We start from the raw sequence: 24,825 nt of genomic DNA on the forward strand, positions 1-24,825 counted from the left end.
TCTCGACAGCACTGTCAAGCTATTAAATGGCTGGTGTCATAACTTATTATACATGTGTAGCACCATGCAATTGCAGATCAAATAAAGTCTAAGATTGCAGCTTCTTTGTTTTACTGAAACTTCATCCTTTCTTATTACAGAGGATAGGTCCAACACATCTGATAATGTTCCACCCAAAGAAGACTCCTTTAGTTCTGCTTCAGGAGAGAAGGTGCAGTCACCTCTTACACAAAGATATCAAACATGTAAAGCAAATCTTCAGAGTACCAGCAAGATGACCCTTTCATCAGAGCTTGTATACAGCCAAGAGTTGAGTTTGCCGGATGCTGTTGAAGTCATTAGTGTTAAACCATCTGCAGGTAACAGTTGTTTTTTGTTTGCAAAGAATCATCTAACTGTGTTCACACTGATGCAGTCTCGAAGCTGGTTTCAAATTAATAATGGGTAGACGTGCAACCAAACAAGTGGATGGTAGGCATGTACAGGAAATTTCTTCTGCAAGGGTAGTGGGCCTAGTGGTTTGCAGAGTAGTTATTAAACTGAAGTAATTGTTGAATGTATGAAAGAATTGGAACCTTTTAGACTTAAACATTTATACATCTTTGCTAGGAAAGCTTATAGAATTAGCTTTACCTCCTTGTTTAGCTTTATTTACTTTCTATTACGATGACTCGAAGGCCGGCCATAGATGATGCAATTTAAGAAAATTGCGTGATTCCTCTAACAACCGTCAATGTTGATGGGGGGGGGGGGGGGGATCCCTTCAATTGAGCCATTTTGTTCTCCTGTTAGGGGGGTGTGGGGGGGCCGTCCCTGCCGGGAGAATACGGTTATTCCTAATGGCTATAGCCACTGGCAATAATAGCATGCTAAAAATCCAACATGCTGGTTGTACCCAAGTTGACTTGGGTACAATCGGTCTGCCAATAGCTGGATCAAATCTCAGCTGGTCCTTGTTGAACTGGCTGATATTCAGTCATCTATGGCCAGCTTAAGATTGAAAGGTATGAAGTTCTCTGTTGTATGTGCAGTTGCTGCCCACTCAACTCCATGTATTCATGCTGATGAGGTATTTTGTACACCATTGTGTCCTAAAAATGAATTTCTAATACTTTTTACTTTTTTTTTTTTGTGCACTGCGTTAAAATTTAACACAAAGCATGATGCATTTGTTCTGCTTTTTTCCTGTGCCAGTCCTGCCCCCCCCCCTCTGCACTGGCCATGCCCCTACCACTTGGCTCTGTTTTTTGTGTACTCTGGGTGATGTACTTCTCATCCTCTGGCTCCACTGCAGGCGGCTACTGGGTGACTGATCTGCCTAGTGAGTAGTGTGTCCTGCACTGAGTCAGGCTTTGCTTCCCCCCTCCATCTCAGTTGCTGCAGAACTTCTTGGAGAGGAGGGCAGGTCTGCCGGGTGTTGAAGTGCAGAGATTGGCAGCTGTATGGTTCCCAAATAACCCCCTTCCCCTCCCCCCTCCCTTCCTGCATATATGAACGACAACCCCCTCCCCATCCTAAACGACAACCCCCCTCCTCAACTCTCCAACCTAAATAATCCACCTCTCCACCAAAAAAAGTTAAATGTACAGTGTTTAAATATAAAAAAAAATGGTAATTTGTATCGGTGAGTATTTCAGGAAAAGTATTTGTACTTGTACTCGGTCTTAAACTGGTATCAGTGCAACCCTAATGTCAAACCTTTGTCCCAAAAGGAATAAAACAGTTTGATGTAACTGCTTGTAAAGTGTTATATAGAGTTTGACTTCAATTTTTTTGGTGTGTCTAAATCTGTTAGTACATCAAACACTAACCCCCCAATAGACTGCCACTGCTGCTGTCCAAAGGTGTCATTGTGCTCCTTCATCCAGAGTGGAGGCACTCTAATATAGGAGGTGTGTTCCTGCAGGGTTTGACAAATTTTCTTTGAATCTAGGAGCCAGCTAGAAAAGTTAGGAGACAGTATTTTTTTTTTTTTTCAGTGTATAGGATTTACTTAAAGACCCTAACCACAGTAGTTTGTTTTTGTCTTAATTGGTCTTTATTTCTTTCTTAGGTCACCTGAGTAGTTCTTCCCTTTACCCAGTGAGTAATGCACCCTATCTACTAGCAACTTCTTGCTCTGATGATAAAGTCAGGTTTTGGAGGTGCCGAGTGGAATCGGAGCTTTCACTTTCTCCCACTGACATAGAGAATTGTGTAGCATATATTTGGGAGGAATGGCCTTTATTGATTGAAGATGGTCTGCAAAATGGAGCTGTGAGTGTTCCAGGTAGGCCCATAGAAGTCAGCTGTGCCCATACGAACTGTCTGGCTGTAGCATTCAAACAAGCACCAAGTAAACACAACGCTTCTCAAGAATTTTTAATGCATGTTAGCATCTTTGAATGTGAATCTACTGGTGGCTCCTGTTGGATTCTGGAACAAACCATTCACTTGGATGAACTAAGCACAATGTTGGAGCCTGGCATTAGCGTTGACAATAATCTCGTAGCTTACAATAAACAGGATTTGTTCTCATCTTCCAACAAACAACTCCAACATAGTACAAAACATTTGGTCCATTTGGACTGGATGTCCAGGGAGGATGGCTCTCATATGTTGACAATAGGGATTGGTACAAAGCTTCTTATGTATGGGCAGGTTGCTAGAAAAGCCCAAGAATCCTCATGTAAAGAGAGTTTTGCCTTGCAGCTCTGGGATACTGCCAAAACCACAGCTCAGCCAAGGTTTGTATTGCTTCGATGTGTGGATCTTGTGTCTTCTGTGGAAGGCTCTCTTCCTTTACCAGTGTCTTTATCTTGGGTTCGGGATGGGATTCTCGTTGTTGGAATGGACTGTGAAATGCATGTCTACTCTCAATGGCAGCCTTTTTCTAAACAAGACTCTGCAAGCACAGAGTCCTACAATGGAAGCACCCCATCCCTCACAAACTTGGTTAAGCAGAGCCATTCAGTTCCATCTGGTCTGAATCCACCAAAGAAAACTATGACAAGGTCAATGACTAGCTTAGCTCAAAAGCTTATGGGGAAGAAAACCGCATTTGATCTTCCTGTGGAGATGGAGGACTATGGACTTTTTGAAGCTGCTCATGCTTTATTTCCAACTTTGCCACAATATCATCCGTTGCAACTGATGGAATTGATGGATCTAGGAAAAGTACGCAGAGCAAAGGCTATATTATCTCATCTTGTAAAATGTATTGCAGGAGAGGTTGTTGCAATTAATGATAATGAACCCAACCATGAACGCAGGCTCCGTTCACTTTCAATCAGTGCCAGTGGAAGTACTTCTCGAGACCCCAAAACTTTCAGCAAACCAGAAAGCGCTGACTACACAGAAATTGATTCTGTGCCTCCTCTACCATTGTATGCACTTCTTGCTGCAGATGAGGATACATCTTTCGTTTCCACAGTGGAAATGACCAGCAATCAAAACAATTCCAACAAACAAAGAGACAACAGTAAAAATGCAGAAAACTATGATGAGCTTTTCCAAGTTCCAACAATTGGCTCCGAAGAGCTAACAACTTTAGAGTCTGAAGAAGATAACACAAAACCACAAGTTATAGACTTGTCACAGTACAGCCCCACTTATTTTGGTCCTGAACATTCAAAAGTGCTATCTAAGCATTTGCTTCATTCTAGCTTACCTGGCATGACCCGCATAGAACAGATGTCTTTGATGGCTTTGGCCGATACAATCGCCACAACTAGTACAGATATTGGTGAAAGCAGAGATCGCAGCCAAGGTAAATAAGCTTTTTTTATATAGTATATTCATTTTTTTTTTATTATTTCTATTAAGCTTTGCTTTCTTTTCTAAAACAACGTATATGTTGGTATTCTAGTAAAAATTTATTCCAGTCTGATAACTACAGTTGAAATTCATATGTTCTGTGTCTTGCCGTGAAATATTTAATTCTCTTTAACAAGCCTTGTAACATCCCTTTCTCTTGGTTTAAATTCTTAGCCAATATTATCGCCATTTAAAGCGGAGGTCCACCCTGAACAAAAAAAAAAAAAGTTGTCAAAAAGGCTCCAAAAAATTATGTGTTCTCCTCCTCTCATTGTCTTCTGGGACATTTGGATACAATGTCTTCTGGGACCTATGTGTCCTAGAAGACAGCCGGCCATTCACAAAGCGCTGTGCGACTCGCGCATGCGCAGTAAGAAACGGGCAGTGAAGCCGCAAGGCTCCACTGCCAGTTTCCCTTACTTCAAATGGCTGCGCCGGGACCCAACTCGATCGACTGATCGGCCGACATCGCGGGCCGGGCACCCTGGTCAGGTACGTGTGCTTATTAAAAGTCAGCAGCTACAGTGTTTAATCTTTAATCTACTGATTGCACTTTTTTTTCTGGTGTAAGCAGAGGTGTTCCAGTAAGCTATAAAGCAGAGCCAGGAAATAGTTAAGTGTTGGCTGTGCAGTGTGGTAGAGGTTTGTAAATTAGAAGGTAAAATGGTTAAAGGATAAGTTCACCTTAAAGTTGATGTTACACGTTTCACCGTATTCTCAGGAATTCGCTGCCTCTGTGTGACAGCAATATGAAGTGAAGTTCTTTGTAGCAGCTGTCCCTTTTTTGAAGAGTGTGGTCATGTAGGCCTCCGCCCACACGGCATGGTCATTCAATCACAGATTGAATGGACTACAAGTGCTGACAGCCTGTGCGGCTTTCGGCTTGTAGTTCTCAAACTACCATGGCACTGTTAAGCTCTATGGTAGTTAATTTAGTCTTCATGTTAATGTGAAACTGCCTGCCTATGTGATGTATGGGCAGACGGCTTACACTAACAGTCTGCAGGAGTCCTGCATTGCACCTGTGATCTGCTGATTGCTGGTTCAATGCTTTCCAGGATCCTAAAAAAAATGGTAAAAAAGCAGATTTTTTTTTTAAGGTGAACTTATACTTTAACATACATTTTCTCTTGCGTTCATTGCGAGGCACAGCTCTTCTGATTCATGACTATTAGGGTTTTATAGCACCACCTACAAGAGTAGGACACTAGGCAGAAAATAACTCTGCACTTTCTATGAGCAGTCCTCTGGTATAAAATCTACTCTCTGCTATAGGTAAGCCAATTTTTCTGCCTAGTGTTAAGGATTTAAGACCCTGGTTCCTTCCTGGGACTTATTTTCAGTTTTTTTCCTGCAGAGATCTTCTATCAACAACCAGGCTGGGCTATCTAGATCCAGTGGTCTTCTCAGTCTGGCCAATGAGCTCACATGGGCCTTTAGCTATGTGCTGGGTCGGCTGTGATAGCTCCATCCTGGATCAAGGTGGCTAGCAAGTTAAAACGTATCACGGCGACGCACATGACCCGGCGCCCTCAGTCCGTGTTGGTGTTACCCTGGCCGACAGCCCCCACTTTGATGGCGAAGAAGATCTGTCTTGGGAGACTTACCTGGTGTTCTTGGCGGCCATGTTCCGGGAGATTTGCTGCTATTTGCAGTGGACCTTCACTATGTACTGTATGGGAGCCGGCTAGGTATGTTCCTGGCGGCCATTTTTCTGTTTCGATACGGCGGCAGCCATCTTGTTTTTCCTCTAAGACAGCTTCTAGGGCAGCTTTTGGGACTCTTTGGCGTGCTTTTCTTAGGCACAGCTATCGGCAGGAGCACATTGGGTGACATCCAGCTTCCTTTTGGCAGTCACCTGAATTGGGTAATTTCCATGAAACCTCAGGAGCATGCTTCCCTCCGAATCACCACCTGGAGGCGACTGGTCCCTTGTTCCCTTCTGTCCCTCTAGACTCATGGTCTGTGGTCCTGGAGTCATTAGTCTTCCAGGTGGTGGTGGCGTTTAGGCGCAAAGCAAACCAGAAGCGCCCTCCCTCCATTGCCCTTGTACTCAGACGCTTCTGAGCCTGAGTTAGGCTCCACCGCTGCAGGCTCTGTGCATTCTAAGGGTCCCGATGACGGATCCCTTGAGTCCTTAGATAGTGAGGACAAGTTCTCTGCTTTTGTAGCCACCCAGGAGAAGGAGCTAGTCACCACAGTGATTACTTCTTGATGCTTAAAATTAAGTAGTCCACTGGGGCAGCTGATGTGTTGCCTGTTACATTTGTACGCACAAATAGCTAGATCTATTAAGGTTCTCCCTTACCCTGCACACTTAGACACATTGTGGTGGCAAAATAGGCCGTACGCAGAGCACAGCACCATTTTGCCCTGTGCTATTAAGCACAGAATCCATCTTAATGAAATGATGCATATTTAAACTAAATAGATTCACTCACCATCATTCTCTGCCATTCATACAAAGAGACACCATCACCAGCCTGTTCTCATATCATTCTGCCAGCATCACTGCCCCAAAGGCTCAGCCAAGCACCTTTTATTTACCCAAAACAGGAAGTGCTCACTGCACCCATTAAACACCTCCCTCATGGGAGTGGTTAACACATGATGTTCCACTGACACAGCTAACACCATATAAGGACGTTCCTTCTAACAGGAAGTCCCATAGAATACATGAATAGAATATAATACAATGGATACAATACAACGCATAGAAATAAATACAATACTGCTAAAGGCTTATGGGCGTGGCAGGGAGTGCCCCCCCTGCCTCTAACCGATCATAAGCTCTCATATTAATCGCCTGATAGAATTCTGAAACTGCGCCATTCCATAGAATAATGCATATCCAGATTATACCCTTATTAAGGTGGAAAGGAAGCTATCTACAGGCGTACGCTACGAATCCCAAGCCCTGCTGATCAGACAAGACCCAGATAAGAGCGCACATCTGTCCATAACCACTAGTGTGCTTGCGAAGTGAGCGCATCCCCTCCCCAACGATCGTCTGTGCTAAATGCACAGAGGGCCCCTTGTGGGGGCGGACATATGCCCACGCCGCAAACATCACATTCCAACCTCAAGACATTTTCTACTACCAGACGAGATTCAACCAGCCTCAGACTGCCCCAGTCAGTTCTATTTAGAGCGGGTTGTGGCAGTACTAAAACTGGGTGCCATTATGACAATACATATTAAATACATCTTCAAATTTCCACCACAACATTTATTTACAATGATTGGAAATGTCAGAAGTGGCCTTTTGTGATTCCTAAATGCTTTGCTGTATGTGGCGACAATGAAAGGGCCTACCAGGTCTATCTTCCAAGGCCCTTTGGAAGAAGCAGACTCTCCTACTTTTGGTAACCCCCCCCCCCCCCCCGTTTTTAGGCTAAGCAAAGCCACCATGATACTGGTAGAGGAGTCCCCCTCTTTTAAGGATCCTGAAAACCACAGGACAGAATCGGTGATAAAAAATCACTGCGTCATCACCTCAGCTGGAGATATAGAGGAGACTATCCTATAAGGGATCTGATGCCTCAAACTCGATCTCATAAACCATCGCTCCGTACAAAGTTAAATTCCCCCCGTACAGTTAATGGTAGCGGAGTGGATGGTAGCATGATTCTCTTGATTAGGGGCCTCAAACTGGTGGCCCTCCAGCTGTTGCGTAACTACAAGTCCCATCATGCCTCTGCCTGTGGGAGTCATGCTTGTAACATTCAGCCTTGCAATGACTCGTGGGTAGTTTGGCAACAGCTGGAGAGCCGCCAGTTTGAGACCCTTGCTCTAGATATATACGCATATATTTAAGGAGGACTAAAGGTCCACAAAAATCTTCAATGATGATCAACCGGTCAATTTTAAGCCGCTTTATTAAGGTATGTTGGATAAAGATAAAAAATGAAAAATTGCAAAAACCTCCGACATAACAAAAAGTTAAAATGACAATGTTGTCAAAACCAAACAAGAAAACGGCTGCAGACAGCCACACACTGATTCCATCCGATGGTTTAATGAGAAAGGCACTAGTGCAAATGGCTGCAGATGGTGTATAATGTGATTTTTAACCCCAGTTGGCCAGCCTATCACTTCAAAGGTAGTACAGGGCCAGACGTGATGTGGGGTATACAAGGGATAGATGGATGGTTGGATCTGCTGAAACATTGTCAATCCTTGGTGCATTTGCATAATTCAGCCATAGGTGCAGGTAAGGCCTGAATGGTGTCTACTCACCAATGTACTGAATCGTAGCCCAACAGCTTAACCTGGCTGTGTAAAGCTGGGCTGTAAACAGGTGGACGGGTGCAGATAGGAGTGGTGTGCGTGTGGTATCTTGTTAGGAAGCCGGCTACTTGTGGGTGAGTCGGTGTCCTATGGACAGTATACACACAGTAAGTCTGTGCGATCTCGCCACTCCCCAGCCGTGCTGATGGCTCTTGGTGCCTCATAGACAAAATCCACCAAGGGGTAGTCCACCAAAGCAGTCTTCGTTCATGCTGCTCCGTGTGTGCTGTATCGATCCAAGGGTTGATGACATGGGTGTGGGGGTCTGCAGGGTCTGGTGTAGGAATAGACGTCACAAGGGTAATGACGCCGTGCTGACATGTTTTGCTTGTAAACACAAACTTCTTCAGCACGTGGGGGGTAGGGTGCCCATGTGTCCCGGATTGCCCGGGACTGTCCCTTAATTGGCATCTGTGTCCCTGTTCCCGGGTGCCTTCATTGTGGGACAATACAGTGTCCCGGAATGAAGCACTGGGTAAAGTCATGATGAATTCAGCAGAGTCTGAGCCGCGGTAGCGCTGTCTGCGGCATGCAGAACCACCTCCACCTGACTTTCATTGTGCTCACTGGTTGCTAGAGCCGCTTGGCGTGTAGCAACCAGTGACATCACGGCTGCAGTGCACCCCCTCTGTGTTCTGCTCTGCCTCCTGGGACCCAAAGCAGCTGAGCTCCGAGGCTGCCCCTTGACATACCAGAGAGGGACAGTTTCACAGCATCTGATGTGAGAGGGAGAGCAGCAGCAGCATCTGAGAACAACAGAGAGTGGCGGCCCCGGGGAGCAGCAGGAGGCTGACTGGAAGGAACAGCGCGAGAGGGAGTGAGAGAAGACCTGACCTGAGCAGCAGTGACATCCTCCCAGTCCCATAGCCTGCACACCTTCCCCCAACGTCTGCTCCAGCTGTGCCTGTCATCAAGAAGAAACATAGGCTGACAGAGAGGACAGAGGACAAGGATGGTCTGGAGGTAAGTGCATCACACACACCTACCCACAGACCAGGGCTGGGACAAGGGTGTACAGGAAGGACAGCAGGCCAGCTTAGGGGGTCAATTTCACTCACCCCCCCCCCCCTCTCTCTCCCATCCCCCTCTCTCTCCCATCCCTCTCCCACCCCCCTCTCTCTCCCACCCCCCTCTCTCTCCCACCCCCCCCCTCTCTCTCTCTCTCTCTCTCTCTCTCTCTCTCTCTCTCTCTCTCTCTCTCTCTCTCTCTCTCAGCAAGTGAGAGTTAGTGATCCCATCCCTTCCCAAGCACTGCCACTTAACCCATGCCCCCAGCACTGCCAGTCTGCCACTGACCTCATCCTCCTAATGGACTACAGGTCCCAGCATTAGTCCCTTAGAGCTGAGGATCTGACATGCTCCCCCAATGGACGGGGTAGGAATCGGGTAGGTCAGTGTAATGATCAGGTAGGTCAGTGTATGAATCAGGTTAGTATAGTGGTCAGGTATTTCAATGCAGCAATCAATTAGGTCAGTGTAGGGATCAGGAAGGTCAGTGTAGTGGTCAGGTAGGTCAGTGTAGGGATCAGGTACAGTAGGTCAGTGTAGTAGTCGGGTAGGTCAGTGTATGTGCAGTTTTTACCCCAGATCCCTTTTGTGGTATAAAGTACAGGGTTTTATATACAACTTTAGTGCCTTGGATATAAACAGCATTTGTTTCATGTATGTTAGCCCAACATCGCAAGAACAATTACACTCTGTGAATCTAAGTGGCTGCCTGCAGCTGCAATGTTGGGCTTCCATACATGAAACAAATGCTTAAATAGGTAAGGGGCGGGGCCTCTCGGCCACGTCATATGACGGCACTGCCTCCTTGTGATGTCACCGACCGCTGCTTGCTGGGGGGGGCTTTTGCTTGGTGTCCCTGAATGGCTGTATGGAAATGTGGTCACCCTAGTGGGGGGGGGGTTCAGCTGAGAGGCCTTTAAATAGGATAATTAGTAGTTGCACCATTAAATTTTCAACAGTAGGGGTCCTCAGCGAGCACTCATCCATCCATTCATCCATCCAGCATTCATTACAACAAATATGTAAAGGGAAGCCCTGAGTGCACCATTAAACAGCATATTTTTTTTAACACAAAAACAACAAACTACTTTCTTGGAGGGGATAGATCAATGTAGGAGAGACAGGAAGCCCTGAGTGTAAAATTCATCCGAATATTTTTTTAATAAAAATGGCAGTAATCGGAAGACCTCTTTTTAGGAGGAAATGGCTAAGTATGCAAGAGAACCGATAACTGGAGGAGACACTTTAAAGTACATATAGTGTCTGTTGGTACTATAGAAAAGTCATAGTAAGCAACTGCCTTTCACATAGCTGAAAGTACACTGTGTGGCTGTCTGAAGCTGCTTTCTTGTTTGGTTCTGACAGCATTGTAATTATAACTTTTTTTTATATGGGAGGCATAATGAGCTAGTATGAATAGCATACTAGCTCATTATGTAATACTCACCTGAGATCGAAGCCCCCGCTGTTGTACCTGTACACAGCACTGGCCAGTGACATCGCTCCCGGAGTTACTTCCAGGTATGGCAGGCTCCGGCGCTGTGATTGGCTGGAGCTGCAATTATGTCACTCGCGCGCATTTGCGCAGGAGCCGCCGGTAATGGTGCACAGACTGAAGCAACGGTATGCGCTATTGCTTCAGTGCGCATGTGCCGATGATATCGGCAGATGGAGATACACGGGGATATTTCCTAAACGGTGCAGGTTTAGGAGATATGCAAGGTAGATACAGGCAAGCCTTATTATAGGCTTACCTATAGCAAAAAGTGGATTGTAAAGCAACAAGCGCTCTTGTTAATCCCTTATGTATACGCCAAAGGCCGCCTCCTTTAGGAAATGGATTCCCTTTTTGTGCTTCCTGAAGGTTTTTGTAAAGGTTCTTTGCCTCTCACTCTACTTCTGCAGAGTGCACCAGACACGTTATCATTAATAGTCTTAGGGATAGGGTTCCCCCCTTCCCTTTTATGGAAAATTGTACCAGATCTGTTAGTACTTCATGGGCATTTCAGCATCCGTTTCTGAGGCTGCCATCTGAGCTTTTTGTTAACATGTTTAAGTTCTACCAGGTGGATGTTCAAGCTTCCTCTAATGCAAGTTTCAGGCATAAGGTGCTACAAGTTTCTCTCTGAATCAGCTGAGCCCTTTTTGACCTGTTAGGGCTTTTTGACCTTGTTTGCTGTGTTGCCCACTTTTCAGTTGGCCAACTTTTAGACATACCAGCTGTAATGATATGCTGTAAATAAGTCTGTGTTCTGTAGTGTGTGATCAGGAAAATAAGATATTTGACTTGCCAGTAAAAATTGGTTTCCTGGAGACCAGTACAGGACCCATCCTCTGGTTCTTATGTTCTCCCTGTTGCTTGCTTCAAAACTAAGACCCCTTTCACACTGGGGTGCTTTGCAGGCGCTATAACACTAAAAATAGCGGCTGCAAAGCGCCCTGAAACAACCGCTGCTGTCTCTTTAGCCCTCTGGGCTTTCACACTGGAGCGGTGCGCTAGCAGGATGGTAAAAAAAAGTCCTGCTAGCAGCATCTTTTAAACGGTGTCTTTACCGCTCCTGCTTATTGAAAAAAAGCAATGGGCACCTCAGCTATACCACCTGCAAAGCGACTCTGCAGAGGCACTTTGCGGTGGTTTTAAACCTTTCTCGGCCGCTAGCAGGGGGTGAAAGCGAGCGCCCTGCTAGCGGCCGAATAGCTCTGCGAAATTAACGTAAATCGCTGCTAAAAATAGTGGCGCTTTACCGCCGACGCACCCACCGCCCCAGTTTGAAAGGGGCCTTGGGCTGAGTGGGAGAGGGTATATAGAGGAATGTCCCTGTAGCTTTTTTTTGTGCCAGTGTCCAATCACGTGAAGGTAGCTATACATTACCCAGTTGTAATAATCTAAAGAACACTGTCTTGTACTTTGCTTCTGTACTCCAGGAAACTTTTTTGGCAAGTCAACAATCCTATTTTACCTTTTTATTGGTTTAATAATGCCTGATAAAATAGTTTAATGACGGTCATAATGTTTTACACATTTCAAGCTGTTTTTTTTTCTTTTTTTAATAGGTGGCGAGACCCTTGATGAATGTGGACTGAAGTTCTTCCTAGCTGTTCGACTTCATACCTTTCTCGCTACATCCCTTCCACCAGCATATCGAATTCAGCTTTCTCATCAAGGTAACTAAGCTCTGTAGTTTAAGCATGATTTAAATGACTCATTGTTTATGATCTTTGATTTCGAGGCACTGAATCTGGCTAACAAAGGCTGATGCAATATCACTGGAGAAAAGATAATAAGGGTTTGCTGGTAACATCTAGCCAGTATTGATAAATGCACTCTAAGGTGTTTGGTATAAACCTCCCTCTGCAGTTTTCGACCAGACTGGATTAGGTAACCTTGAATGCTGGGTTCTTAATAATTTGAGAGTAAATTGTCTTTGTGTGTGTCCTATGCCATTCAGTCTGCTGATGTTGTGTTTATGTCCAAAAAAAAAAAATGCAGTGGTTTTTGATTCTTTATTGGTAAGTCGGCACACTGTGCTTAAAAGGTTGTCTACCCCTGCTTTAGAGAATCTGATGTGTAGCAAGTAACATAATAATGAGAAGCGTTCTATTATTAGTCTTGAAGCTCACCTAATCAGTCACCAACAATAGTATAAGGCCTAAACGGACGTTGGGCATTTTTATCAACTGCTCCTGAACTCTCCTCTGTTATCTTATTAGTACAGGTAGTTTCTAGGCAGTTGAGTTTTTAGAGGCTTTTTTTGGAAAGCAAAAAAATGTGTTCAGATGCTAAGTTTAGAGGCATTTCAAGCGCCAAACGCTTTTTTTTTATTATTATTATTTGTTTATTTTTTTAGAAATGCTACTAAAGGCAAATGCATCAAAACGCCGCTAAACGGGGCATGTAAACGTGACAAAACTGACGTTTTAAACATGGGTTACTATCTGTCAAGTTAACTGGTTCAGGAGAGGTTGTAAAAACGTCCCGTGTACATTAAGCCTTACAGTATGTCATAGTTTAACCTAGACAGAGGATTTCTCAGTTGCTGCGAAGGATAAGAGAGAGGAGAAAAGGAGAGAGATAAAAATAAGTAATTATATGGAAATCCCCAAAAATCCCCAAAACAAGGCGAAAACTAGGACAAAGATGTAGACCTCTTAGGAGGAGATAAGCTTGGTGTCTGCATAGTAACTGGGGTTAAGGACAAAGGTACGGTATATATATGATGCCCAAGTTCATTCAAATAGAGCACTTTAGTCATTCATAATACTAGCAATTTTTTCATGCATCATAGTTCATAATATTTTGTCATCTAAAAGATATTAAAGGTGTCCTCCATTCTCCCACTATAGTGATTTTCGCCTCGAGTAAATCAGACGTTTCAATGGACGCGGCCAATTGGTAGGCAAAACATTAAGCAGGGCACGGGTTAAATTTAATGGTGCCCTCCCTAAACCCTTAAGTGGATGGGTGTGCTGCTACTCCATCGTTCAATCACAAGATGGGCAAGTTGGTGACCTAGCTGCATTGCTTAAGATAGTTGTAAATGCTTACCCTTTAAAAATACATTCAGGTTGACTTCAATCCAAGGCATGATGCATTAAATAATTCTGGAAACTTTTTTTTTTTTTTTTATCAGAGTACAGAACACAGGTTTCCTTTTTAAATTGATGCTAAGCTCTAATCTAGTATGTATGTATGTATTTTTTTTTTCTATATTCAAACAATCTTTATTTGAGATATTTTCAGTTTACAATTCGGCATAGTGACAAACAGGTACACACATCTATCAGAGTTCGAACCATGTGGAAAAGACAAAAACCAGGAGCCATAATCTGTGACTCTGACCAATACAAAACTAATATCAAGTTTTCTGGCAGTGACATGCGTAACCAGCAAAGAAACTGAAGTATATGTGGTAACATATATTTTGAGAGCAATATCTGAGCTGAATGAAGTGGTGCAGGAGATTGAGGGAGTAGACTGGCAGAGTTTTTTCCCCGGACAGGGAAGGTGGCGGAGGGTTCGATGTAATTTTATTCCATACATTTCAAAAGTCACACAAAGGCCAAAGTGTCCTAATTTAGTGATCTGTTTCAGCTAGTATGTATTCCTAACACCTTCTAATGTACTCTAAGGCTGGTTCCAACAGTCTATACCAAATGCACGACACACAATACTGGACTAATCCTATCAGATTCCTCTATGTTCAGGTTGGCGTTCTCCCTATGCCTTCCCAATTCAACACCAATGTGGATAAGTTCATGGCTAGGATCAGGATTCATAAGCCTAAATGGCCATACACACGGGCTGAATATTGGGTGACATCGGCCAGTTTAATAGAAACTGGGCAAAATTTGGCCCTAGTGTACAGCAGCCTGTCTAGCTTCTATCAAAGAGGCATGATCGAAAAAGAGCACTGACCAATGATGTGTTCTCTGTTATAACACAATAGCTCAGCAGAGAGATCGCTGTACTAACATTGCATAGTTAGTATAGCGGCTCCTCCTGAGCGCTTCTTTATTTTATTTTTGGAAGGCATCCTGGTGATCTTGGTGAGCCAAGCTGGCACACCCAAAAGAGCCAAAGAGAACTCTGATGACAGAATAGACTTTAGGAGCAAAAGGCAACAGCTATTTAGTCTGCACCATCAGGACTACACTGCAAGCAGCCCTGGAGCAGTTAGTAGGTTGTAGCTGGGGGCACCCATTATATTATATTGGGTATAGTTGTATTATACAAAATCTCAAAGGGTATAGTAGGCACTCTCAGATTTTCCACAAGAGTATAATAGTCCAGATCTGATGTGTGTGTGTGTGTGTGTGTGTGTGTGTGTGTGTGTGTGTGTGTGTGTGTGTGTGTGTGTGTGTGTGTATATATACGTACACACACATGCATATTATTTTCATCTGCTTTAAAAATGTGGCATTTTGTATGAAAGAACCTTTTGTTAAAACTAACTTAAATTTCTTATTGTAAATGTCAATTTGTTCATGCTGATCCAGTCGGAAAACTGTTTGCTGGCAAGTTTATTTTGGTGTACACATGGAATAACCATGTGCTATATTTGTGTGGTAGTGTGGTAGTGTGTGTGTGTGTGTGTGTGTACTAGATTTTAAATTTTTATGTTTTCTTTATGTTAATGCCCTGAAAATAAGAATTATCTTGCATTACCATAACACAACTTTTGAATTGGTTGTGTTTTATTTTACTCGAATATATACAGGCTTATTTAATATACCAAAATGTAAAAAACTATAGCAGCTAAGCAGATTTTTTTTATAAAGTTATATCTGGTGGCCGTTACTGTACTTTGCACATAGTTTTAAACCTTTGTGCTTTTTTTTATTGAATAAACCCAATAGTCTGTATATATTATATAGACAGTTCTCAGAAATCAGGCTGCCACTATGTCCAATAGGTCTTGGGGAACCCCATACTTTCATTAATTTCCATTGATGAAAATGGATGCTCAAGTTGCCTAGTTCATAGATATTGTAGTTTGCTTTGAGTTTGGCAGGCTCCTGAATTCTGCAAAATCTGTGTTTTGAAGTATGTGTGTGTGTTTATGTGTATACAATCATGGAATCTGTTATCCTGCACCATGCATTTCATGTTTTCCTAAATTTTGTTTCAGTATTGTACTCATAATTGTGCAACGGTGCTCTGTACAGTGTCCTGAAGGAAAGTGCCGGGTTCTATTGACAGGCCACCACCTTCACCACCCACCGTCTGATACTTCTACTCTACATCAGTAACCTTGTTCTTATTCCTGCGTAAGGTCCCAGTCAGTCAGTGTCAGAGCTTGCACATTTAAAGTGTAACTAAAGGCAATAAAAATGTTTTTCTCCATTTTGGATAGAGTAACAGTTGTCCAAGGAAGAATCGTATGATTTTCGCATCGTGTGTAACTACTTTTAAGAGCCGATCACGACACTTCATCCGATATTATTCGATCGGACAAGCACGAAAATTTTCCTCGTACGATACCAGATCGTGCGATTTTCATTTAGTCAGTGTAGTTGTAAATCGAAAATACAATACAAATACATTTCAACACATGACATCATCTGTTTTCTGTTGTACGAGAATTATCGTGACTTTATTACCCTATTCAATTTCTACTTGCGACTATTAAGCGAAAAAAGTCATACGATCTGGATCTGTCATACTATATTCAGATCGTGTGTACGGTCCATAAGAGAGCCTTACTCTAAGCCCCGTCAGTTTTTTAAAATTTATTTTTCGCTTCCTGTCCCATAGCCAAAACAGGAAGTTGGGGAGAAAAAGTGAGGGAATCTATTGTCCCCATTGGAAGATTTCCCTTCTATTAGCATTTTGATGTCAACCCAAAATTTGGAATTTTCTTTTGCTTTCACCTTTTGATAATGGTAAACAAAACAAATCGAGAAAGTGACTCTCCGTAACTGAGGCACAGACAGTGATAAAGACTTGACAGGCGTTCTAATCTCTCTCCGTTCTATACAAAACTTGCAAAAGAAAAAGTTACACTTTAATGGCCTAGCAATTGTCAGTTCAAGCCCAAGCGCTGCATCCTGAGTAGGGCTCCATTCACACATGACCGATAGCGGAATCGCCATAATTTCACCCAGAATATCAAATGGCTGCAAAATGCGGGATGCGTTTGCGATGTCATTACATCTAATGGCACCCCAATCGCTCTGTTTATAATGCTGCACAAACAAATTGGGGGATGCGTGTCGCCCAAAAGAAGTTTCAGAACCTCTTTGGGGTGACGCGCGTCCCATGATTTTCTTTACGTGATTTTGCTGCCATTTGTCTTGCGTCAAAATCGCACTGTGATTGGGGTGCCATAAGAAGTAATGGCATCACAAACGCTGCCCACATTCTGCAGCCATTTGACATTGTTTGGCCGAATCCCAGCGATTTCCCCCTGCGATCATGTGTGAATGGAGCCTTAGGGGACACACACACTTCAATACCTGAAAGTACTGCTGCACATGAGCGACGTAATGGGGATGATCATTGGGGAGGGGTGGTGGCCTGTCTAGAGGACTAGTCACTTGCCCTGACAAAATAATAGCACTGTGACTAAATCCCATGTAATTTCTGGATAGCATAGTTTTGGACAAAAGTGTTTTTATGGAAAATTATGGTTCTGGATAAAAGATCTTATATGTGTATACTTATGTAGTGTGTTCAAGCATTATAGAAGTGATGTATTGTTTCATACTTCATTCCTATTTTTTTTTTTTTTTTTTTTTTGGTCGGAGCTGTGCTGATCTCTAAAAAAAAAAAAAAAAAAAAAAATTAAATTCCTGAGTAAGAGTGCATTATTCCTTATAATGCTTGCTTAATTTGAACAGATATGGAATCCTGTGTGAAATTATCCTTATATTGTGATGTAGGTCACATTCAAGAGCAGTTATGAATTCCATCTTGGAACAGGCTTGCAAATATGTAACTGTGACACATGACAGTATGCTACACCAATGATAAGGATTGGCTTGTTGCATGTTATAGATATATTATCCTGTTTCCTTTTACCAAGTGAGTGGATTTGTTTTCCAACCTTCTGCTCTGTTCTTTAAAGGCCTGTCTACTAGCCATTTCGCTTGGGCCTTTCATTCTGTGGCAGAGGAAGAGCTGCTTGCCACACTGCCTCCTATGCAGAAAGGAGACCCCTCTTGGGCAGAGTTGAGAGCGATGGGAGTGGGCTGGTGGGTAAGAAACGCAAACAGCTTGCGCAAATGTATTGAGAAGGTAAGTTGCTGTTGTATTTGATGACATTTTAAAGGGTTTGTTTCTGAGACCCATGCTTTAGTTTGTAATATCAGTGTAGTGTTTTAATATGAGACATTAATGTGGAAAATGTTACTGCTAGCTAGACTGTATAGTAAAGCAAAACAAGCTAGAACCCATGGTTCACTTCAAGATGAGTCGTTTTACCACCCCAATTCCAAAAAAGTTGGGACACTGTAAAATCTACATTAAAACAGAATGCAATGATTTGCAAATCTCATAAACCCATAGTTTATTTATAATAAAAAATAGAAAACATATCAAATGTTTAAACTGGGAAAATTTACCATTTTTAAGAAAATGGGTAATTTTCTCAGTTTAACTTCTTCCCACCCGGCCACTGCACATAAACGTCTGCAGCCGCAGTGAAATTGGGCTGTCAGTACATCAGAATTGATACATTTTCAATGATGCGTAGCATAGTTCATAGACTTTTTTTTTTACCAAAGACATGTAGCAGAATACATTCTGGTCGAACTAAATTTTAATGCCGAAACTTGATATTTTTAACCACTTGTTGACAGCCACACACAGATGTACGTTGACACACTGGCACGGGCAGGCACATTGGCGTACCTGTACGTCCCTTTTAAATTTGCCGCCCACGGGTCCCTGGAATTCGATGTTCCGGGGCGACCCGTGATTGCGGTCGGCAAAGGCAGAACAGGGGGATACCTTTGTAAACAAGGCATTCCCCTATTCTGCCTAGTGACACTGTCATTGATGGCTGTTCCCCCGTGATCGGGAGCGGTCATCAGTGATGCGTCACGTGTAGCTACGCCCCCTAACAGTAAAAATCGCTCACTAGTACTGACTTAACCCCTGCAGCGCTACCTAGTGGTTAACCCCTTCACTGCCAGTGTAATTTTTACAGTAATCGGTGCAATTTTTGAGCAAACCAATCAATTAACGCTTATTGCGATTTATTTATTTTTTTTATAGACACAAAATATGTAGAGGAATACGTATCCGTCTAAACTGAGGGGGGGGGGGGGGGGGGGAACCTTTTTTTTATATATTTTTGGCAGGATATTTATTATAGCTAAAAGTAAAAAATATAGAATTTTTTTGTAAATTGTGGCTTTATTTTTGTTTATAGCGCAAAAAATAACCACAGAGGTAAACAAATACCACAAAAAGAAAGCTCTTTTTATGGGAAAAAAAGGATGTCAATTTTGTTTGGGAGCCACGCAATTGTCTGTTAAAGCGACGCCTGCGCCGAATTGCAAAAAGTTTCCTGGTCTTTGACCAACAACATGGTCCGGGCTGAAGTGGTTAAAAAAGGGAATAAATATTGTCTTTTTTCAAAATGTTTACTCTTTTCTTTGCTTATATTGCTAAAATAAAAAAAATAAAACTGTGCTGAATAATTACCACCAAAAGAGAGCTGTATTTGTGTAAACTAAATGATAAAAATTTAATTTGGGTACAATTTAGCATGACTGAGTAATTGTCATTTAAAGAGCACTGAAAGCTAAAAATTGGTCGGCGCAGGAAGGAGGTGAAAGTGGCCAGCATTGAGGTGGTTAAACATTTAATGTTTTTTATTGTGCGTGAAATTTTTATTTATTAGATTTGCAAATTATAGCTTTCTGTTTTTATGTGGATTTTACATCCCAACTCTTTTGCAATTGGGGCTGTAAAAACGTAAGGAGTATTTTATAGTTTTTATCATGTGTTGTCCCTTGTAACCAATCGAATCGCTTAAAAAAATAAATAAATAAGTTTTCAGAGTTATGCATCAAACTTCCTATAGTTCTGCGCTTTTAACTTGGATACAGCGAGTAAAATAAGTATTGAGCATGTCACCATTTTTCTAGGTAAATATATTTCTAAATGTGCTATTGACATTTTCACCACATTTTTGTAACTACCCATGCAATCAATACATACAAAGAAACCAAAATGTATATGTTCAGAAATAGTTATGTGTAATAAAATGGAATGACACAGGGAAAAAGTATTGAACACACTAACTAAAATGTATTTAATACTTGGTACACAATCCTTTGGGCCAGATCCACAAAGCAGTTACGCTGGCGTATCTATTGATACGCCGCGTAACTTCTAGGTTGCTCCGGCGTATCTTTTGTTTTGTATCCACAAAACAAGATACGCCTGAAGCTGGGCTAGATCCGACTGGCGTACGTCTTAGTACGCCGTCGGATCTAAGGTGCATATTTACGCTGGCCGCTAGGTGGCGCTTCCGTCGATTTCCGCGTTGAGTATGCAAATTAGCTAGATACGCCAATCCACAAACGTACGTCCGGCCGGCGCATTTTTTTACATTGTTTCCGTAAGCCTTTTTCCAGCGTAAAGTTACCCCTGCTATATGAGGCGTAGCCAATGTTAAGTATGAGCGTCGGGCCAGCGTTAAATTTTCCGTCGTTTGCGTAAAACGCTTGCGAATAGGGCTTTGCGTGGAATTGCGTTCACGTCGAAAGCATTGGCTTGTTGCGGGTTAATTTGGAACATGCACACTGTGATACCCCCACAGACGGCGCATGCGCCGTTAACAAAAAAACGTCATTTACGTGGGGTCAGGACGTATTACCATTAAACCCGCCCACAACTTAGTGATTTTAATAGCGCGCCTTCACGCCGACACAGTTACACTACGCCGCCGTAACTTACGGCGCAAATTCTTTGTGGATACGGGAAATACGCTGTAAGTTACGACGACGTAGTGTATCTGATATACACTACGCCGGACTTACAAATGCGCTGCGCTACGTGGATCTGGTCCTTTGTTGATAATGACATCTTCAAGATGCCTCCCTTAAGGAGAAACTAGTTGCATGCATTGCTCAGGTGGGCTTTTGGCCCATTCTTCCTTGATCTTCAAATCCTTGAAGGTTCTGTGGACCTCTTCTCTCAACTCTGATCTTTTAGTTCTTTCTTTAGATTTTCTATTGCATTCAAGTCAGGGGATTGGCTGGGCCAATCATTCTAGCAGCTCTATTTTCTTTCTTTGAAACCACTTGAGAGTTTCCTTGGCTTTGTGTTTGGGATCATTGTCTTGCTGAAATGTCCACCCTCGTCTCATCTTCATCATCCTGGTAGATGGCAGCAGATTTTGTATCAAGAATTTCTTGGTACATTTCTTCATTTATCCTTCCTGCAAAGAACAGAAGTTTGCCAGTACCGTATGCTGAAAAACAGCCCCACACCATGATGTTCCCACCTCCAAACTTCACTTTTAGTATGGTGTTTTTGGGTGATGTGCAATTTGACCTCTAAACATGGTGTATATTATGGCATCCAAAGTATTTCACAGGCTTGTCTAAATGTTGTGCAGAAAACTTTAAACAAGCTTCAACATGCTTTTTCTTCAGCAATGGAGTCTTGTGTGGTGAGTGTGTATACAGGCAATGGCGATTGAGTGCATTATTTTCTTTGAAGAAATTGTACCTGCTAATTCCAGGTCTTCCTGAAGCTCTCCACAAGTGGTCCTTGGCTCTTGGACAACTCTTCTGATGATAATTTTCACTTCTCTGAAATCTTGCGAGAAGCACCTGGTCGTAGCCAGTTTATGGTGAAATTATGTTATTTCCACTTCCTGGATTATGGCCCCAACAGTGCTCACTGAAACATTCAGAAGTTTAAAAATCCTTCTGTAACCAATGCCATCAGTATAGAAAAAAAAAATCTGTAACCTTCTGTAAACCATCAGTATGTTTTGCAACCATGGGTTTGCAAGGGTCTTGAGAGAGCTCTTTGATTTTACCCATCATAAGATATTTCTTGTGTGACACCTTGGTATGGAGACACATTTTTTATAGGCCATCAGTTGAGACTGAACCAGCTGATATTAATTTGCACTCACAAGGAGCAGGATTGCCTTCTCATAACTTACAGATTTTAGCTAGTGTCCTGGTTTTTCATGCCTTTTGTTTTTTGTACCTCCCTTTTTTCATGTGTTCAATACTTTTTCCCTATGTGATTCTATTTTATTACACGGAGCTTAATTTCTTTGGTTTGTATGGGTTGTTACCGACATATTGTGAACATTTCATGTAAATTGCACCTCTAGAAATATATTTACCTAGAAAAAAGGTAATGTGTTTAATACTTATTTTATGTATGTTTGCTTTTAACTTCCGCTGTGAAAGCTGGGCTACAGAGAATGTGCAAGAAGGAGAATAGCAAATGTCCACAGCTGAGCTTAATAATAATGTTGGCTTTGCTGTGTTTAATCGCTTGCCGACCAGCCGCTGTCATTATACTGCGGCAGGTTGGCTCCCCTGCACAAATTGATCACTTTAAGAGCAATAGTGTGTGTGTGCGCGATGCCGGAGCTGATGCCCGTGGCCGCGATGTGTAAACAAACAGACAGACAGATCCCCGTTCTGACAGGGGAGTAGAGAGATCTGCTGTTCCTAGTGACCAGGAACAGTGATCTTTCTCCTCCAGTCCGTACACTGTTAGAAACACCTCCCTAGGGAACACTTAACCCCTTGCTCGCCCTTTTGTGTTAATCACTTTTCTGCCAGTGACATTTATACAGTAATCCGTGGCTATTTTTTTAGCTCCGATCGCTGTATAAATGTCACTGGTCCCCAAAAAGTGTCAGATCTGTGTGTTGCTACGTCGCAGTCCTGCCAAAAATACAGATTGCTGCCATTACTAGTAAAAAAAATAATAATATTGCCATAATTCTATCCCCTATTTTGTAGACGCCATAACTTTTACGCAAACCAATATATACTATTATTGAGGTTTTTTTTTTTTTTTACCGAATATATGTAGAAGAATACATATTGGCCTAAACTTATGAAACTTATGAAGAAATTTGTTTTTATAATTTTTTTGAGATATTTATTATTATTTATTGTTTTTCAAAATTGCCTTTTTTTTTTTTATATATAAAAAAATAAAAATGGCCAAAGTGATCTCCTCCAAAAAAAAAAAAGAAAGCTTCTATTTGTGGGGGAGGGGATGTTTTGTTTGGGTACAATGTCGAATGACAGCGCAGTTGTCCGTTAAAGTGAGGGGGCAAATCCTTACGGTCCTTAAGTGGTTAAAGAACACACAGCACTTTTAGTATGTGTTTTAAAGCCAGTAAATGTCACTTCTAGGTCTATGTAGTGTCATGAAAATTGTAATGAAAGTACTAGATGGAGAAACCTTATTGTGTGATTGTTGCCTTTCCAGGTTGCAAAGGCTGCTTTTCAGCGAAATAATGATCCCTTAGATGCAGCAATTTATTACTTGGCAATGAAGAAGAAAGCTGTAATATGGGGGTTGTATAGGTGAGAAATGTATGATTTCTTTTTTATTAATAGTGGTACTAGCTTTTCAGCATCTTCTATCTGATATTGCTGTGTTTTTTGTTTTCTGATATCCTCCTTGTAGTAGAATAACACTGTACGTTGGCATTTATTAGATATTATTTTGTACTTTTACTAATGTAGCCTAAAGCATAGTTACATAGTCAGTAACGTTGAATAAAGACCACCAGTCTTCCAGCAGTTTGCTTTTAAAGTGGTTGTAAATGTTCTGTTTAAAAATAAAATAAAAATAACAAACATGTCATACTTGCCTCCGCTGGGCAGTTGGTTTTACACAGAGTGGCCCCAATCCTCCTATTCTGGGGTCCCTCCGGCGCTCCTGGCTCCTTCGCTTCTCAAGTTCCCTTTCGCAGAATGGCTCTCCTTCCTGGACAACCATGCGGGCATGCTCCCGTGTCCTGCTGCTGTGTCCTTAGACATAGACAGCAGGACTCGGCTCTGCCCCCCGACACCCGCGTCATTGGATTTGATTGACAGCAGCGGGAGCCAATGACTGTGTTTCCATCAATCTATCCAATCAGGACACGAGACACTGGCCACAGCTGGTGTGCTCGTTCCTGTCGTGAGAATTACAGGGCTCAGGGGCGCTGCTGCAGCACAGGAGGTTTTTCACCTTAATGCACTTTACCTGCTCAAACCCTCCAGCACCATGCATGTCTGCAGCTCTTTTCCCTCACTTCCTGGTCTCGCTGGCTTTGCTGCGCCATTGGCTCCCTGTGTTGTGAATCGAAGCCAATGGAGAAGGTGCGAACCCGCACCAGGGCCCTCTTTTGAGTATGAGAGGAAGGTTACACAGCATAATTTGTGTACATGTACCCTAGAACATGGTTTGACAAACCCCGGGCGCCAGGTCGCAGTTGCAACTAGAATTAGCGACCTGGGGGGGCACAACTGGGGTATCCTGTGTCTCTGTGCTCCCCCGCCGCGTGATTGCTTTGGGTCGCACTGGTAATTGAGGCTGCGGCTTTGCAGCCTTCTGCAGGCCTATGCTTTCTTCTGTGATCTGGCGCCATCTTGTGAGTGAGTGAGTGAGTAACTTGTATAGCGCAACAAATGCGAACTTAATCGCCTCAAGGCGCTTGGCATCCAGTGTCGTACAGGTCTTTCAGAAGAGGTGGGTCTTTAGTTTTTTCCTAAAAACCCGATGGTTTTCTTCCAAGCGGATGGTCGTGGGTAGAGCATTCCAGAGCCGTTGTCATTGGACCGAAAATCTACCTTCTCCCTTCGATTTGTAGCGAGATTTGGGGATTTGGAGAAGGTTTTGGTTGGTTGACCGGAGCACGTGCTCGGTGACGTATTGGGGAGCGTTACCCTGTATACATTTGTGGGTGAGGCAGAGTGTCTTGAATGTCACCCGGTCCTGTACGGGCAGCCAGTGGAGGGACCTCAAGACCGGGGAGATTGGTTCCCACGGCTTTTTACCAGTTACCAGTCTGGCTGCCGTGTTCTGGACGACTTGTAGACGTGAAATCTGGTATTTTGGTAGTCCTAAGTAGAGGGAGTTTGCGTAGTCGAGTCGTGAGTTGATGATCGTTCCCACCACTACTGCTGTGTCCTCTTCTGGGATGAAGGGGATGAGTCTATGTAGCATGCATCTTCACAATAAAGTGAATGCTCTTAAGAGTCGGGGACATCTGTTAGTTTGTCTCACTTTGGGTCACAAAC

The 24,825-nt window shown here is 42.9% G+C and overlaps 1 protein-coding gene across 2 annotated transcripts in view; it reads left to right on the plus strand.

Annotated features, from left to right (window-relative positions):
- DMXL1 (Dmx like 1) overlaps window positions 1-24,825 on the plus strand; it is a 212,268-nt gene that overhangs the window by 92,651 nt on the left and 94,792 nt on the right. For both annotated transcript variants that reach the window (XM_040343979.1, XM_040343987.1), the window contains exons 17-21: window positions 141-359; window positions 2,054-3,748; window positions 12,148-12,258; window positions 17,661-17,830; window positions 23,024-23,121. In XM_040343979.1, coding sequence (XP_040199913.1) covers window positions 141-359; window positions 2,054-3,748; window positions 12,148-12,258; window positions 17,661-17,830; window positions 23,024-23,121 — 2,293 coding nt within the window. The remainder of the gene's footprint in view (window positions 1-140; window positions 360-2,053; window positions 3,749-12,147; window positions 12,259-17,660; window positions 17,831-23,023; window positions 23,122-24,825) is intronic.

Source organism: Rana temporaria, chromosome 1 (assembly GCF_905171775.1).
Source record: "Rana temporaria chromosome 1, aRanTem1.1, whole genome shotgun sequence".
NCBI lineage: Eukaryota > Metazoa > Chordata > Amphibia > Anura > Ranidae > Rana > Rana temporaria.